The sequence below is a fragment of the Lissotriton helveticus genome, chromosome 3_1 (assembly GCF_964261635.1).
Source record: "Lissotriton helveticus chromosome 3_1, aLisHel1.1, whole genome shotgun sequence".
Lineage (NCBI taxonomy): Eukaryota > Metazoa > Chordata > Amphibia > Caudata > Salamandridae > Lissotriton > Lissotriton helveticus.
The window spans coordinates 1,025,400,902-1,025,419,372 of NC_136061.1; the positions used below are offsets into that span (position 1 = coordinate 1,025,400,902).

At 46.9% G+C, this 18,471-nt stretch overlaps 1 protein-coding gene across 1 annotated transcript in view; it reads left to right on the top strand.

Moving 5' to 3' along the window:
* LOC144824202 (dynein axonemal heavy chain 11-like) overlaps window positions 1-18,471 on the top strand; it is a 3,356,387-nt gene that overhangs the window by 1,180,196 nt on the left and 2,157,720 nt on the right. The window contains exon 38 of the mRNA XM_078683354.1: window positions 14,330-14,421. Coding sequence (XP_078539480.1) covers window positions 14,330-14,421 — 92 coding nt within the window. The remainder of the gene's footprint in view (window positions 1-14,329; window positions 14,422-18,471) is intronic.

Genomic DNA, 18,471 nt, shown 5'->3' on the forward strand with positions numbered 1-18,471 from the left:
ATTCTGAGGGTGACAGCTTTATGTCCCTTTGAGGTGCTCTGCTTCATTACCCTTAAATATAGGGGAATGTAGGGGCTGGCACGCATCTCATAGAAAGCATCTTGTGATCGAAAATACACAGTACACATGAGATGTTTATCCCTTCGCACACAGAGAGCTGAATTCACAGCCTGGGGGCAGGTGGGTGGGGGTGCTAATAGTCTTATTGTCCTTACCTGTAAGTCAATATCAGCTGTTAATTATCCGTTGCACATTATGGGACCTCACCTAATACTCAGACCAAGATTGTAAGTGGGCGTGGTAGTTAACAGCCGGGATTGCCTGTTTGTGGGTTTTATAACGGTTAATTAGAACATATGGGATGGCTTTGTCTCCCTAGCCAATCAGTAATTCGTAGGCAATGAGAAACAGGCTTGAGAGAATCAAGCATTCTCTGAACACTCCCCTAATTTTCCTCTTGTACCTGCTTTCTTAAAATGTCGGTTGTTGCAGGAGTCATGCATGCCAATATGTGCAGCACGTGCTGCTGCAGTCAATCACTTACAAAACACAACAACTGCTGGTGGGAGTGCATGTAGCTTCTGGCAAATTCTCAAGTGCTCCCTCCCTTGCGAAAGCTGTTGCTGTCAGTGAATGACATCTGCAGCACTAGTCAGCACTGCCGCCTGGCTCTTGATGCAACTATTATTCTGTGCAACCAAAGGAAAATGGAGAAGGCTCTTAGGATCTAAGGGTGGTCACTGAGGCTCCGATACATGTTCTAGTGGCATGAGTAAATAGGGAAGGAGTATTATCACATGTGGAGTAACCCTTCACAAGCCTTAAAGGCCTTCTTCAACTGGGTGATGGAAATTATTTCATCATAACTCTACTGTTATAAATGCTATGTTAGAGGACTGTGATAGCTACATCCTACACACAAGACTTCTCTTTAGCATTCAGCTGTTTAGGTGTTGGTTTTGCAGTATCAAGAGGCTGTTTCTTTCTGTTGGTTATCTGCATTGTTTTCTTTATTGCTGTAACAACCCAACAGTCCACTATCAGTGCAATCTGTCTTCCATCCATTGGACGGATTTTATAAGTTATCGGGGTAAGGGTAGTTCCTCCTATGCCAAGTGGATACAGCCAGTTTAATCTAATGGCTAAGATATGTGTCACTGCCTAATCAGGTCCTCGTTGTCTCCAGATCCTACGCTCTTTCGTGTAAACCTCCGGCCTCCGAATGAATTCTAATAAGTCGGTCCTGCTCCCACTCCATCTCTCCAGAGAATGCTACAATTGGCAGTCCACGATACCACTTCGGCGTCAGTCTTTTAAATATCTTGGGATCTGGGTTGCTCTCCTCCCGGAACTGGGATGGTCCCTCAATGTCAGCCCGCTCATGCAAAAAGCTAAGGCGGACCTCCACAGATGGCAGATGCTACCCCTGAACCCCTGAACCCCTTGGGGAGGGTCGCCTTGTTTAAAATTATGATTCTTCCCAGGTTTCTTTATGTCCTCCAAAACACCCCTTTCTGTTTTCCACAGGCATGGATTCGGGAGCTAGACACTATGGCTACTAAATTCCTCTGGGGGGGAGGGAAGGCCTGGCTGGCATTAAACACTTGCCGGATTCCATCATTTGATGGGGGCATGGGGATGACACATTTATACCTCTACTACTTAGCGACTCGTCTATTGATTATACATGACTGGTTCAATGGGGGCTAGTGTGACCCGGCCTATAGGCTTGAACTAAGTGAGCTCGGCCTGCCTAAAATCCAATCCCTAATGTACGGAGAATCCATCCCATTCACCTTGCCTGACGTCATTTGCTCCGCGCTCCTAGCCTGGCAGGCTGCTCTAAGACATACTCAGTGGACACACAAACTCAACCAACACGCGCCTCTATGGCATGGTACATGGTTCAGGGAGGTCAGTGGGTTACAGGGGTTTCAAACATGGGATCTTACAGGGATCTCTCAGCTCGGTGATGTGTGGGCAAGCGGCCACATGTGCTCTTTTAAAGACCTTCAGTCCAGATGCTCCCTGCACCCTTCACAATTTTATAAATATCTACAACTGAAACACGCCCTCCATGTACACATACCGGACGATACCAGGTTTCCTGAATACAGTACCCCCGAAGCAGAGACAATGCTAGGTGACTTGGGGAAGGGGGGTATTTCCCACATCTACCGGACACTTGTCAACAACACCCCGACCTCACTAGACCGACTCAGGAACCAATGGGAGGAGTGGGTAGGTCCTTTGGATGAGGAGGACTGGCTTGATGCCCTCATGTCAACCAAGATGGTCACCACTTCTGCTAAACTCCACTTGATCCAATTATACTATCTGCATACGGCCTACTTAACCCTGAAGTGCCTACATCGAGCCGGCTTCTCCCCATCCACCTCGTGTGCGAGATGCGGTCAAGATTCGGCCGACTTCTTCCATATGGTGTGGGCGTGTCCCCAACTAACTCAGTTCTGGGGTGAGATCGAAAGTGAACTGACCGAGGTCCTGGGGTGGGAGGTTCCTCATGATCCACGCCACTCCCTTCTCGGGATTACAAATGGACTAGACGGGTCCAGGAATGAGAAATTACTTTACAGTACAGCCATGGTTTTGGCCCAGCTGGACATAGCCGCCTCCTGGAAGTTTCCCACACCACCAAGTTCTGAGAAATGGCAAAGGGGGTGGATTGGTGTGCGGTACAAGAAAAACCCATGTATGAGGCACGGGGTGTCCTAAGAAATACTGGAGGGTATGGGTCAAATGGCTGGGTGCGGTGGTGTACTTCATACATGTTGTTTGTATTCACTGTTGCAAGGTGGGGTTTAAAGCGATGTCTTGGCTCTTTTAAGTGTCTCGCGTCACTATTAGTGCTATCTAATGTCGTATTACTGGTGCTTGTTCTTTGTAAAAACAATAAAATTGTTTATAAAAAAAAGATATGTGTCACTGGTAGATCTGAAAGTCAGATTTTGGTGCCCTCACGCACCTGTTAGGGAGCCATGCTTCATTATTAGGCGCTCGTCATCTGCCTGGCCCTGCAGTGCCTAATGGGTCTGGGGGCTTCTATATTGGCGATCTTTTGATCTAGAGATGCCCGTTTAGTGAGTGAGTGGTGACTAAAATAGACTCTGGTAACCTACTAAAAAAATGATATTAAAGAACGGGTACCCGGACTAAAATAAAAACAATGGTGCTATCATGTGGTCTTCAGGTGCCAGGATAGCTACTAGTCTGGAGTGGTCACTAGTTCCGTGTGGACAACATGTTTCATGCCTTGGGAGCCCCAAATATGGGAGACAATTCTTCAGGATCACAAGATAATCTATATGCTCCCCTGTCGTGGGCCGAGGGTCTCCTTTCTATCAAAGCATGGCCTTTTAGTGTTAACCGGTGACCCCACAGTGGGTGCTGGTCAATGATTCCACCTAAAGGAAGGAGACACAAGGTGGAAAAGTACCAGTGACACAATTTAGAGAGAGAGGCAAGGTGCATCATACATATTCAGTAGAGCTTTAGGTGCAATAGTGTATTTGCAGATTCAAGTGTCAAGGCAATGTGTGCCTGCTAGCTTATCCAATGAGTAAACCTACCCTCGCCATACAAAGTATAACAGACAATTAATTAAAATTATATTTAAAATTCTTATATGCAACGCGTAAAATAGGTAGTAGTATATAGTGCAGGGCTTGCAACATTTTTAGCATAGTCATGACTCACCTCAATTGAGGTTAGGCAGTGCTTCAGGGCAAAATGGAGGGTACCGGCCAGTATGAGGGACATCTTCATGGGGAAGAAAAGAAGGCACAATCGTAGTTCCTCCTATGCCAAGTGGGTACAGCCAGTTTAATCCAGTGGCTAAGGTATGTGTCACTGGAAGATCTGAAAGTCAGATCTTGGTGCCCTCACACACCTGTTAGGGTGCCATGCTTCATCATTGGGTGCTCCTCATCTGGCCGGCGCTGCAATGTCTGATGGGCCTGGGGGCTACTTTATCGGAGATCTTTTGATCTGGAGATGCCGTACAGATGAATGCAAGTGAGGGAAAAATGGGTTTAGTGAGTGAGTGGTGATTAAAATAGACTCTGGTAAACAACACATTTTTTATAATAAAGAATGGGTACCAGGACTAAAAAAAACAATGGTGTTATCATGCAGTCTTCAGGTACCAGGATAGCCGCTGGTCTGGAGTGGTCACTAGTTTGGTGTGGTCAACATGACACCATAACAGGTGTGTGAGGACACCACGATCTGACAGCAATCTAAACATCCCAAAGCCACGCTTCGCCTTTAAATGCACAAGCTACCTATGGGACTGTTGGCTCACACTCGCTCACTCATCAAGCAAAAACAAACACAAAGCATACTTTTGGAATTTGATACTGTGTAAGGACCTTACCCATGTGGCCAGTGCGGGCTATACCACCTGACCAAATATACTAAAGAAGGTACTCTCAGCAATAACCAGATCTGGACACAATGTTCACACACCAACTGCAATACAAAGACCTGCATCTATTTGTGAATGTGTTACCACCCAAGCAGTGAAGACTCGCATTATCGAACATCGGAGAAACATCCGGTGTCTTAAAACCACCCGAAAATGATTGCACACTTCATTGATCATCCACACTTGGCAGAGGAAATGAGCTGGATGTTTCTTGAAACAAATACCTCAAGGAATAAGCAGAAAATCTTTGATATGGAACAGCGTTGGATTTTCTGCCTCTCATCCCAGAGCACAGGCCTGAATGATGACATTCACTGGCACAAACTCAATATGTGACATGAGACCACCTGGTTGAGAACTTTGACTGAAAACACATTAAAACTCGCCCTCAGACCCTTTGTAGTCCAGCACAATTTTTAGACATTAACCATGTCTTTCGATGGCTGCTCCACATACTGTGGGCCACAATATGGCCGTAGGCGCGCCGGAGTTGCGCCAGAGTTAAGCCCGTCTGCGCCCGTCCGCGGCCAGACGGGCCAAGGGGCTAGGGATGCCGCCACTGCTATCTCTTACTCCCGCTCTGCTCTTATGAGCCTACAAGCGTCGGCTTGCCCCCTATCTTCCGACACCTGGACCAGGATCGCCTCACTGGGGATAGCAGGTTACTCCCCCCCTCATCTGGGGCCGGCGTTACCTCTCACTGCTCTTGTTCCTGTCGAGTCGCAGCTCCGGGTATTATACCTAAACACTCGCTCATCGACACCGTGTCACCTGACATCGCCTTCCTCACTGAAACTTGGATGAACGCATCTTCTGCCCCCGACATCGCCATAGCCATACCGGACACTTACAAGATCATTCGAAAAGACCGCACCATCAAAAAAACTGGAGGAGGCATCGCCATCGTCCATAGAAGCACCATCAAAATTACAACCAGCTCTGATGACAATCTTGCAACCGCCGAACACCTCCACTTTCAGATCCACACCGACCCCAGGACCACCCTTAGAGGAACCCTCATCTACAGGCCCCCAGGCACCCGATCTCAATTCAGCGACGACATCACTGACCTCATCAGCCCGCACGCCCTCGCCTCCGAGAACTACATTCTTCTAGGAGACCTCAACTACCACCTTGACAACATTCTCGACAACAACACCACCACCCTCCTGGACAACCTGTCCAATCTCGGACTCAAACAACTTGTTGACACCCCCACTCACACAGCCGGACACACGCTCGACCCTATCTTCACCTCCAGCAAGCACATCTCCTTTGATCACACTACAGCTCTCCACTGGACGGATCACAGCTGTGTTCACTTCAGCTACAAAACAACCCTGACCCACAACCGTTCACAACCCATTCCCCGAAGAAAATGGAACAAAATCACCACCGACCAACTCCTCGCATCCCTCAGCCAAAACCCTTCCACCCTAACAACGGACCCAGACCAAGCGGCCACAAACCTCAGGCAATGGATTACACACAGTGCGGACGAACTAGCACCCCTGAAAAAACACCAGTTGAAATCATTCAGCAAAAAGGCTCCCTGGTTCAATGATGACCTTAAAAAATCCAAGAAGACATGCCGCACCCTGGAGAAGAATTGGAGAAAAGAACCAACCTCAGACAACATGACCTCCCTCAAGACAGCCACCCGCAAACACCACCAACTGATTCGATCTGCCAAGAGATCAGCATTTAAGGACCGTCTCGACAACAATTCTCACAACAGCAAGGAACTCTTTAATATCGTCAAAGAATTCACCAACCCTCCCGCAGCATCCAACGACATCACTAACTCCCAAGACCTCTGCAATGCGCTATCCTCCTTCTTCTACAACAAAATTGCCGACATCCACAACAGCTTCAAGAACACTCCCAATGACCAACTCACCCCACCCCCCTCTAATCCCACCCCTCCAACTAACTACCTCAATTCCTGGAACCCAATCACCATTGAAGACACCATTCGCCTCATGAACTCAATCCACTCTGGCTCACCTTCTGACCCCTGCCCCCACTACATCTTCAACAAAGCTGACTCCATCATCGCTCCCCAACTCCGCGATGTCATCAACTGCTCCTTCAACTCAGCCACCTTTCCAGAAATATGGAAACACGCCGAACTCAGCGCCCTTCTGAAAAAACCAACAGCAGACCCCTCAGAACTGAAAAACTACCGACCCATCTCCCTCCTCCCTTTCCCGGCCAAAGTCATCGAGAAAGCCGTCAACAGCCAACTCGCAGCCTTCCTTGAATCCAACAACTCCATGGATCCCTCACAGAACGGCTTTCGAGCCAAACACAGCACCGAGACCGCCCTCATTGCGGCGACCGACGACATCCGAGCACTCCTGGACAACGGTGAAACAGTGGCCCTCATTCTTCTCGACCTCTCCGCCGCCTTCGACACTGTCTGTCACAACACCCTCATACAACGCCTCAACAACATCGGCATACAAGGAAAAGCCTTGGACTGGATCATCTCGTTCCTAGCCGGGAGAACACAGAAAGTCCGACTCCCCCCTTTCTACTCAGAGCCCACCGAAGTCATCTGCGGCGTACCTCAAGGCTCCTCACTCAGTCCCACCCTCTTCAACGTCTACATGAGTCCCCTCGCCTCCCTCGCACGTCGACACAACCTCAACATCATCTCCTACGCCGACGACACCCAGCTGATACTTTCCCTCACCAAAGACCCCAACACCGCCAAGGACAACCTTCACGAAGGTATGAAAGAAGTAGCCGAATGGATGAAACAGAGCCGCTTAAAACTCAACTCAGACAAAACTGAGGTGCTCATCCTTGGATCCTCCCCCTCAGCTTGGGACGACTCTTGGTGGCCTTCCGCCTTGGGATCAGCGCCCACACCCACTGACCATGCACGTAACCTTGGCTTCATTCTAGACTCCTCTCTCTCAATGTCCAGACAAGTCAACGCCGTATCGTCCTCCTGCTTCAACGTCCTTCGCATTCTCAAAAAGATCTTCCGCTGGATCCCCCTCGAAACAAGAAAGACTGTCACCCATGCACTGGTCACGAGTCGACTGGACTATGGCAACACACTCTACACCGGAATTACAACAAAATTGCAGAAAAAGCTCCAGCGCATCCAAAACGCATCAGCGAGACTCATATTAGACATCCCGCGCCAAGAGCACATCACCGGTCACTTAAAAAACCTCCACTGGCTTCCCGTCAACAAAAGAATTACTTTCCGCCTTCTTACCCACGCACACAAGGCCCTTTATAATCTAGGACCAGAATGCCTCAACTCCCGACTGTCCTTCTACTACCCCACCCGCCAACTAAGATCATCCATTCAAGCCCTCGCCGCAGTCCCGCGCATCCGAAAAACCACCATGGGTGGCAGATCCTTCTCCTTCCTGGCTGCCAAAACCTGGAACTCACTCCCCACCCACCTCCGCCTTACTCAGAATCACATCTCCTTCAGAAAAGAACTGAAAACTTGGCTATTCGATAAACAATGAACCCCCCCTCTAGCGCCTTGAGACCCTCTGGGTGAGTAGTGCGCTTTATAAATGCCTGAACTTGAACTTGAACTCCTTGGTCAGGCATCAAGCCGATATTTTTCATCTTCTCATGACGGAGAGGCCAGACGCTCTCTTACTATCTGAGACCTGGCTCACCGACGACTCCCTCCCTGACATCCTCGCTGCACTACCCCCAGATTACTTTCTGTTGAACACCAACCGTCCTGGGGGCCGCTCCGGAGGAGGGGTGGCAGCGGTAATACGTAAGAACCTTAAGATTATCGCCTCTGCCAACATGACCCTCCCCGAAGTGGACAACCTGGTCCTCCGTCTTGGGACCAAGGTAGGTGCAGTTACCCTTATGGTACTTTATCGTCCCCCCCCACTCCATGCCTTCCTTCCCCTCCTCCTTTATTGAACAGTTGACTAACCTCGCCACCTCCTCTCCCCGGACTGTCATTGTTGGTGACTTCAACTACTGGTTCCAGAACGAGGACGCTGGCCCCCATGCCATCGAACTGTTCGAGGCCCTCTCGAGCCTGAACTTCACGCAATTAGTCAGGTCCGCCACTCACAGTGGCGGCCACATCCTCGACCATATTTGGGTCCACGGGGTCAAGTCCTCCCGTCCGCTTATAACACCTTGTGTGTGGTCCGATCATTTTTTGATTGACACCACTTTCTCGGCCGTCGGCCAGATCAGGATCCCACTGCAGGAGGGCGGCACCGCCCGCAAGTGGAGAGCCGCCGACTCCTCTAAACTTTTATCTCACCTCTCTCTAACCCGTCCCCTGCTCCCTAACGATTTAAGCACCAACGAGCTTCAGGGGCATATTTCTGACTGGCTCACGACAGCCAGCAATATTTTTGCCCCGCTAACTAAGTTCCCCCGATCCCGACATTGTCACTCCCACAAATGGTTTACCCCCCACCTTAAGACCCTGCAGTTGGAACTCCGCCGATCTGAGCGCAGGTGGAGGAGAGACTACTGCTCGTCTAGTAGAGGCGTATATGTGGCCGCGCGCAATACGTACAAAACAGCCATCTTCGCAGCCAAAAAAGCTTACGCCTCAGAAAAAATCTTATCTGCCCCTTGCAAGTCCAAAGAGATTTTTAAAGTCCTTAATGAATTCACTTCCGATCCCAGGACACTTCCGACTCAGGCTCCTACACAGGAATCTTGTAACGCGCTGAGCACTTTCTTTGTTCAGAAAATTGCCTTGATTAAAGACACTATCCCGACTACTCCCCCTGGCGCGGGCTCCGTCTCTCCCCCCCACAATGCCCTTTCTTTTACTCTGTTTCCTCCCTTAGACCCCACTGCCTTGGCCACACTGGCCTCCCGTATTAAGTCTGGATCTCCAGACGACTGTTGTCCCCCCACCATACTACGAGACATCTGCCATTCTCTACCCGACTGCATCCTTCCCCTGCTGAATTCCTCTCTCTCGTCCGGTACGGCACCCTGCTCCTTCAAGGAGGCCGTGCTGGTGCCTCTACTGAAGAAGCCTGGGGCTGATCCCGCCGTTCCGGCGAACTACCGCCCCATCTCCCTCTTGCCTTTCTTCTCCAAAATCTTGGAAGCCCACGCCACCGCCTGTCTCTCACAGTTCCTCGAGAGCTCCAACTTTCTCGAGGCCAATCAGGCCGGCTTCAGACCCGGCCACTCTACGGAGATTGTGATCTTGGCTGTGTTGGATGCCTTGAGAGACGGCGCTGACAAGGGTACCCCCCAGGCCTTGGTTTTATTAGATCTGTCGGCCGCTTTCGACACGGTGGACCACAACATCCTCCTCCACCGTGTCGAGCAGGCTGGCATCCAGGGCCTGGCGCTGGCATGGGTCAAATCCTTCCTGACCGGGAGGTCTCAGACCCTCAGCCTGGGCACTTTTAGAGCTCCTAGGGCTCCTCCCTATCCCCTCTCCTCTTCAACCTCTATCTTCGACCTCTCCTTTTTTCTTTGAGGCAGTGGGACGTCACCGCTTTCAACTACGCGGACGACCTGCAACTCATCTTTCCTCTCGATTCCCCCCCTGCTATTCCTAATTTCCAGGCAGCTATGTCCCACATCCTACAGTGGATGTGTCAAAACCAGCTCAAATTGAATCCCGGAAAGACTGAGCTCCTTCTTCCTGGCAGGAGCTCTACCTACTGGGGCCCGCATTTTTGGCCGGTAGAACTTGGCCCCCCTCCTACCCCTGTGGCCTCGGTAAAAAGTCTCGGGGTCACTATTGACTCCGGCCTCTCCCTCGGGCCCCAAGTGGGGACAGTAGTCTCCTCCTGCATGTTCCAGCTGCACAGGATCAGGAAGGTGACCTATCTCCTCACTCCTGAAGCTCTTCTGCAAGTAATCATGGCCCTTGTCCTCTCCCGCTTAGATTTCTCGAACGCTATCTACCACAGTCTGCCTAAAACATCTCTCTCCAGACTACAATTTGTTCAAAATCAAGCGGCGAGATTGGCCCTTGGGATTCCGAAATGGCAATCCGCCAAACCCCTTCTTTCTAAACTGCACTGGCTCCCTGTCATCTCGAGGGCAGCCTTTAAGATCGGCTGCCTCACCTTTAAATCTTTATCTGGCTCCTGTCCCGTCTTTCTGAAATCCCTTATCAGGACCTATTGTCCTTCACGGAACCTGAGATCTTCCCACCTTCACCTCCTACTCATCCCCCCGTTAAACTCTGCAGATCTGGAGGCCGGAGATTCGCATTCCTGGCCCCTAAACTTTGGAACTCCTTTCCCCTCTCTCTCAAAACTTCTAACTCTCTTATCCTCTTCCGTAAATCCCTAAAAACATGGCTCTTCCCTCAATCCGGTAAAACCCCTCTGGCCCCTCAGCATTCAACCAGCGCCAGGAAACCCACGGTGTCAGTGCGCTTTACAAGTTCCCCTTACAATACAATACAATACAATACAATATAAGACCTACTGCCCCACACCCAGGGCCTATGGATATGACTAGGCATACTATTGTACAGGAGTCATGCACCGTGACTGATTAGCAACCCCTATGTTCTACAATACTCTTAACACTTTCAAGATGGCCACCACACTGGCTGACACTGCAGTGCCATATGCCAAGATCCAAAATGTTTGACCTCTTACCGCACATTTGGGGCTCATGGGCACTATTAGGCACACTATGCTGAAATGTCTCCCTCTCTTTCCGACACCAGATCATACCAGGAACTAGGTGCCACACTTACATACCATCCCCCAATACCAGAAGAAACTCTTAGTCCCCTTCCAAGATGGCCAATGCGTCCTCAACATAAACCTCGCTCAGCAGGAATTACCCACAGGTGATGCAAAACCACGTGACCAACGGTCTACGAGAGAGACACCGGTACGCTGTGTCAAGCGTTTCAGGTCGCATGGAGGCGGGTAGCTTTGATGGCACAGTCCGGATCATCCACCAAGTAAGTGTATTTGGTATTGACTGCGTATAATCGCATTCACTCTGGGCCACATATAACTGGGCCTACCAGGCTTGCGTTTAACCCTCATGGGTCACGTTATGATAAGCCACCTGACGTGATGGGGTAATCCTGCCACTGTTAAAGAGAACGTCATATTGTCTATGCCACCGGGTTGGGTCTATGCATTTATATGATAGCGATACAGTCACCTTATTGACAATCCGATGTTAAGACCGTCATGGTGGGAACGGCCGCACCTACATTCTCCCATTGAACCACGGCATGGTAAGCATGAGTAAACACTCCTCCAGTATGTCTCCCCTCTATCCCAAATATTATTGAGTGTGTCTCTACCTATAATGTGCTTAGATGGCTTTAACATTTGATATTGAAACAACTACAATACCATAGGCCAGGAACAATCAGAATGGTATTACCTGGCATCGCATTACAAACACATCTGGCGATCAGAGTGCTAGAGACATCAGCACTCTCTAAACATCCTACTGGATCTACACACTTTGAGCATCCTCCTATTTACAGCAGTCGTATCCCATTGCACTCAAGACTCTTTTTACTATTCAAAAAGGACAATATATTCAACGGCTGTAATATTAATGATGACACTCACAATTGATTAATAAGTATGCTCAATATGCACGACTACTTATTGCTCCTTCTTTTCTTCCCCATGAAGGTGTCCCTCATACTAGGCGGGACCATCCATTTTGCCTATGAAGCACTATCTAACGTCATTTGAGGGAAGTCACGACTATGCTAAAACAAAGTTCCCCCAGCGTTGCAAGCCGTGCACTATATATTATTACCTTTTTGATGTCCTTCTTTTATGTGTTGCATATAAGAATTTTTAATAGAATTTTTAATTAAACGTTTGTTATACTTTGTACAGTGAGGATAGGTTTACTCACTGGATAAGCTAGCAGGCACACATTACCTTGATACTTGAATCTGTAAATACACTATTGCACCAAAAGCTCTGCTGAACATGTATGAAGCACCTTGTCTCTCTCTCTAAATTGTGTCACAGGTACTTTTCCACCTTGTGTCTCCTTCTTTTAGGTGGAATTATGGACTGGCACCAACTCTGGGGCCACAGGTTAACACCTTGCATGCTCATGACGAGCTGAGCTCGTCTTGAGGCACGGTGCTCCTGTGCTCATGATGAGCTCATCTCGTCATGAGCCGTGGAACGCTCACACGCGGGGATAATTTCCCTGCTGTGCTGAACGTTCCACGAAAACGGGTGCGGCCGTGACGAGCTCAGCTCGTCATGAGCACAGGAGCACTGTGCCTCATGACGAGCTGAGCTCGTCATAAGCATGGGGGGCGCTGTGCGCGCACACCGCCCCCCAGCACAGCGGGGGAATTACCCCCAGCACAGCGGGGAATTACCCCCGCAGCGAAGGAGTTAACACTAAAAGGACATCCTTTGATAGAACGGAGACCTCCATCCCCCGACAGGGCCACAAATAGATTATCTCTTGGCCCTGAAGAAATGCCGCCCGACTTTGGGGCTCCCAAGGCACGAAACATGTTGACCACACCAAACTAGTGACCACTCCAGTCTAGTAGCTATCCTGGTACCCGAAAACCACACGATAGCACCATTGTTTTTATTTAAGTCCTGGTACCCATTCTTTAGTATAAACGTTTTTGTAGGTTACCAGAGTCTATTTTAGTCATCACTCGCTCACTAAACCCATTTTATCCCTCACTTGCATTCATCTATATGACATCTCCAGATCAAAAGATCTCCGATAAAGAAGCCCCGAGGCCCGTCAGTCATTGTAGCGCCGGCCAGATGAGGAGTGCCCAATGATGAAGTATGACACCCTAACAGGTGTGTGGGGGCACCAAGATCTTCCTGTGACACATACCTTAGCCATTGTATTAAACTGGCTGTATCCACTTGGCATGGGAAGAACTACCCTTATTCAGATAACAAATGAACTGTATCTCGTTGAGTAGCTGGGGTGTAGGACCTCAGTGAATTATCTCGCTCTTCCTTCCCTCCATTGATTTAAAGGATTTTATAATGCAGGCCTAGCAGATAGCAGAAGATGAAAAAAGGTTGAGTTGGCGTTGGAGAAAATGCAGCATTTAAGCGTTTAATGGAGGGCCACTTTTTTCTTATTCTACTTTCACATTGCTTCAAAACAAATGTCTTGTAGAACTAAGGGGCAATGTGACACACAGTATCAGTTTTAGCTTCGTTCATACACTAACAGTGGAATTAACTGCGTGTGAATGCTTACATGTCAAGGAGCATGTCTTATAAGAAACATTAAGCCTCATTTAAGTTAAGCATGTTTCCTAATTTTATTTTGGGATATCAGTTTTCTCTTTTTGTGTATGTGGGGGATAGGAGACTTCCAAACAATTGTTTTCATAACACATACTTCTAAACATAGTTGCAGAAGAGCAAGAAGTTCTATCGACAGTCCTCTGAGGCCTGGCAGGCTCTCCAGAGTATTGTTCCTCAGGAAGGACAAATCCTGTATGCATGAAGGAAAACATTGTGTGTCACTTCCAATGTAGCCTTCAAGTACAAGTGGGCTGAGGATATTGCAACTCACCGAGTTGTAAAGCAACCCACTTCTGCCGAATGACTAGGAGTTTTCCTTTTATATACTTGTTACCAATTTTTGCAGTATTCAGTAACTTGTATTTTTTCACCTTCATTTCGAATCTACACTCATTGGCTCTTTGTTGTTATTGGGTTTTTGGCATAATGAGATCTGCTTCCTTACTTTATGTGCTCCCCTCTACAGGATCCTCATCACTTCATCCTGGTCACCATCCCTCACCCTTTTTGTTAACTTGTTCTGCTACTCTTGCTTTTGTTTAATCCCTGTGTTTTAACTTCCCAGATTACCTATGCTTTTATGTGCAGGTACACATGAACCTTTTCAGCTGCTGTCTTTTATTTTCTATTTCTGCAGGAACTTATGGCCGGAGTAGTCCAGGCCAGAAAAGTAATAGAAGTTACAAACCAAATGGGACTACTTGAAAATTTAGAACTTCTTCAAAACAGGTAAATCCAAATTCCAAATTTATTGTCAGTTCGAATCTAGCAATTCATTGACAAGTACAAAGATTAAAAACAAATTACATAATTTACAATTCAAATTGTTAAAATGACAAACTAATACCATTCGACAATTAAATATTTTTAAAAGATTATCGGGCACATGCATCATTGTCAATTGCATTCGCAAACTGTGCGAATCGCAATTTTCGGTCGTTTGCGAATGCAATTGACAAAATTGGGATGCATCATATTTTTCTCAATTTTAGAAATCGCAATCACGTTGCGATTTCTAAAATTGCGATTGCATTTAAGAAATCGCAATTTGCGATTTCTTAAATGCAATACATTAACATTTTAATGTACTTAAAATTATATTTCAGAGGTGCAGGGGGGGTCCTTTGGACCCCCCCCCCGCACCCTTGAAATTGCATTCTCAATTTGCGATTCGCAAATTGCTAATCGCAAATTGAGAATGACTTCCCATTCATTCCTATGGGCCTCTAGGCCCATAGGAATCAATGGGAAGGGATTCCTTAATTGCGATTCGCAAATTGTGAATCGCAATTAAGGAATTTTAAGAAATCGCAAAATAAATTGCGATTTCTTAATGCATAGCCTTTTGCGATTTCTTAATTGCGATTCCTTAATTTTCGCAATTAAGAAATTGCAAACGGCAACAATGATGCATGTGGTCCTATAATCATAAAATATTAAAATAATTGAGCCTTGATGGCCTTTTAGAAAGTCCAATCCATCAATAGCAATATTGATTTAGTGGATACTGCCTACAATGCAACAGTGCTGAGATCTATATATAGGCTCTGATCTTCTGCCGCATTGACCATATAGATATAATAAACTTAGCCATAGTGAACACCACAATGGGCCTAGTAGCACTCTTACATATTCTTAGGGAAATAATACGGTCACACAGCCCCAGAATGCGACACATTGGTGCAATCTACCTTCATCTGGAGTAAACCCTACAGAAACATAAGAAATGCTCCTCTGATTTATCTGTAGAATAACCAGTCAAGCAGGTTCGATTTATTAGTCGCTAAAGTCCTAGACAAAACATTGACCGCCAGTGGAAGGACGCCAGCGAAACTGCATGAAAAGAGAGCAAGTCTGAATCACATGAATAACATTTTGGTCATCTTCTAGTTTAAATATATTAGTCCTGCTACCTAGAGAGTCGGAGGATTCATTGGATGTAATACATTTACTCAGTATGCTCTTTTGACAATACCCTTGATGTTGCTAATGGTGGTAGGGGGTTGCTCTAGGAACTTCCCAACCCCAAGCTGTTGATAATGAGTTTAATATATGCCAATCAGGGGATTTTGTGCGAGTCATTCAGGGCTATAATCTCCCTTAGGGCTTCTCTATACGGCTGTGGCGTCTCTATTGACCAAATCGGAAACCAATACATTAATGATAGCAATCATGCCACTTCTGGGATAGGCTTGAGTGCAAGGTCCAGTCTGAGTGCTGGAGAGGGGTCCCGCTCCCAAACTGGCAACAGCCCTTATACAATTATTTTAGCCCACACCAAGAGGAAAAAAATTGCAGTGGCCACACAAAATACAACCATACAATGCAACACTCTTAATCTTGGGCACTGTAGATCTGAATGATTTGGGAGAATGGGTGAAATTAATCTCTTTTGGCCAACCTCACAAGGGCGGATGCTCTATGGATGATTATAGAATGACTCTTTTGAATTTGGGGTTCCCAGGACTCGCTATTTGACAGTCTAATTCCTAGGTAGTCGAATTTCGTTACTTTCTATAGTGTTATGATGCTTAGGCTAATGGTACCTCCCAGTCTCTTCTTTTTAGAATAAACCATGAACTTGATTTTTTTTAGCATTTATGTCTAGCCGATAAGTATCACAAAAGAGCAAAAATGTATCCATAAGGGTCTAGCGCGCTGAATATGTTTTGCAGAGTAGCAAAAACCTGAGCCGGAACCTTTTTGCTTACCAGAAAAGGTGAGTCATTAACACAATTTAAAAGGCAATCAATACATTCGTTTATAAACAAAATTAAAAGGAAGGGGCCATCATACAGCCTTGGCGAACTCCTTTAGCTTCATCGATCTTTTTTAGTTCTCCATTGGGGCCCTTCCAGATCCTAGCACAATTCCCCTCATGCAAACAAATAATTATGTTCAACAGATTACCCGGGAGGTTCATGTCTTCTAAAAAAAACACAGCTTAGCTCATGGGACAAGGTAAAATGTCACATGCAAATCAATGAATGCAACATAGAGTACCACCTCCTACATCTACAATCTTCCATTTAGCTATAAGCAGCCTAAAGTCCTGATCGATGGTTACTGAATGTTGCAGGAATCCTGCTTGGAGATGGGACATGACATTATTGTCCTCTATCCACGATGTAAGTTGCCCCAGAACTTGCTTGCAGAAACATTTTTCTACAAGTTATCCAATAGGCTGATAGGGCGATAGTTGCTCAAAAGGAATGAGATTACTGATCCCTGCGTGTAAAGCAGAGGGTGCTCAGGCTAAAATTAATGCAGCCGGCCAGGCTAAAGGTGCTGTTGAATGGAACACATAAGATCTTTCAGAAGGCAGAGGCAGCCAGAAAATATCTACATGAACTTAAAAAGAAATAGGTCACTGCAATACAGTCGATCACATTTCTGTCTTTCTGCACTATATGATTGAGGGAGATGTTTTGAGTTTCAACACACTGGTTGTGGGTGTGGGGAGTGGTGAAGCTGGAACAAAGGTACTGATTGCAGTCACAGCACTGAGTGAAGGGTAGGTAGGACATCTATGCGGAATGCAGAAGGTGGGTTGTTTGTGCGGAGGCATAGGATGGGAAGGGAGGGAGTATGGGGAAGGGGAGAAGAGGAGAGGCAACAGCTTGTTAATGGAGCTGCTGCTTGGGTTAAAAAAAAAAAGTTTCCGGAAATTGAATATTGTTTTTCAGACACAGAGGTTGGGCTATAGGAAGAAACATGGTAATGGAGAGGGGTGACCGTCTGGGCAACATGGTAATATGACTGAAATAGCAGGGCGCTTTATATGAGTATAACCTGAGCGTTCTGTTGATGAATGTGAATGAGCTCAACAACTGAAGGAAACGCCAGGCCATTTGTAATTGGCTAGAAAAACAGAAACCAACTTTTGTGTTTCTACAGGTACCTCATATTATTAAGGATAAAGAGAGACAAGACACATGGCCATTTCATCTTTTGTTGCATTCTGCTGCCTTGGCAGCGCATAGAGCGGTGGCACTTTAGCAAGTTAGAGTTTTAGCAGTGTGTTTATTAAATTATTGATGGATAAGAAAGGGAGATGGGCGATTTGGAGGTGCTAATTGACCAAGTGCCAATTACATTCGTTTCCATATATGGCGTGGTTGTTGATTTACGATTTGATTTTTCATCTGGCTCAATTTTCGAAGAAGATTGTAATTGGGGAGCGTTTAACTGTGCCCAAGTCTGCGAGCTGGACCAGAGTAACCCCAAGGCTAAACAAAGAAAACCGAGAGTGGTGCAGGCCATATATAGGTTAAAGGATGAGATAAGCCTTTTTGACACATGATGCAGATTTAACCCCAGCCTGAAACAGCATACCTTCCTCTGTACCATGTTTCAGACGGCTTAAAAGATAGATTTGTACTTATCCCCGATTACCTGCTAAATGTAGGGTCCTCCTATATTCCTAATTGTTTTTCAGATCATACCGCAGCCAGTCTGGAAGTCGTGATGCCCTCCATACCTACCCCTATGTATAGATGGCCTTTTTTATATAGCTCTTCTTTCAAAGGAGGACTTTTATGAAGAACTCAACTCTTTTTTTCTGGAGAGCAGAGGTTTTGCGTCACAAGAAAATATTTGGGAGGCATATAAATCAACGAGGGGTGAGATTATAGCATATGAAAGCACCTGGAGAAAGATAAGAGCACTCCAAAGTGCCAAAACTAGACTGCAGCAAGTACCAGACATGCTGCGGCAACAAATGAGGGCAAACTGGTCTTGAATTGCTTGTGTTCTGGTTCAGGGAGGACGTAGCTTGGC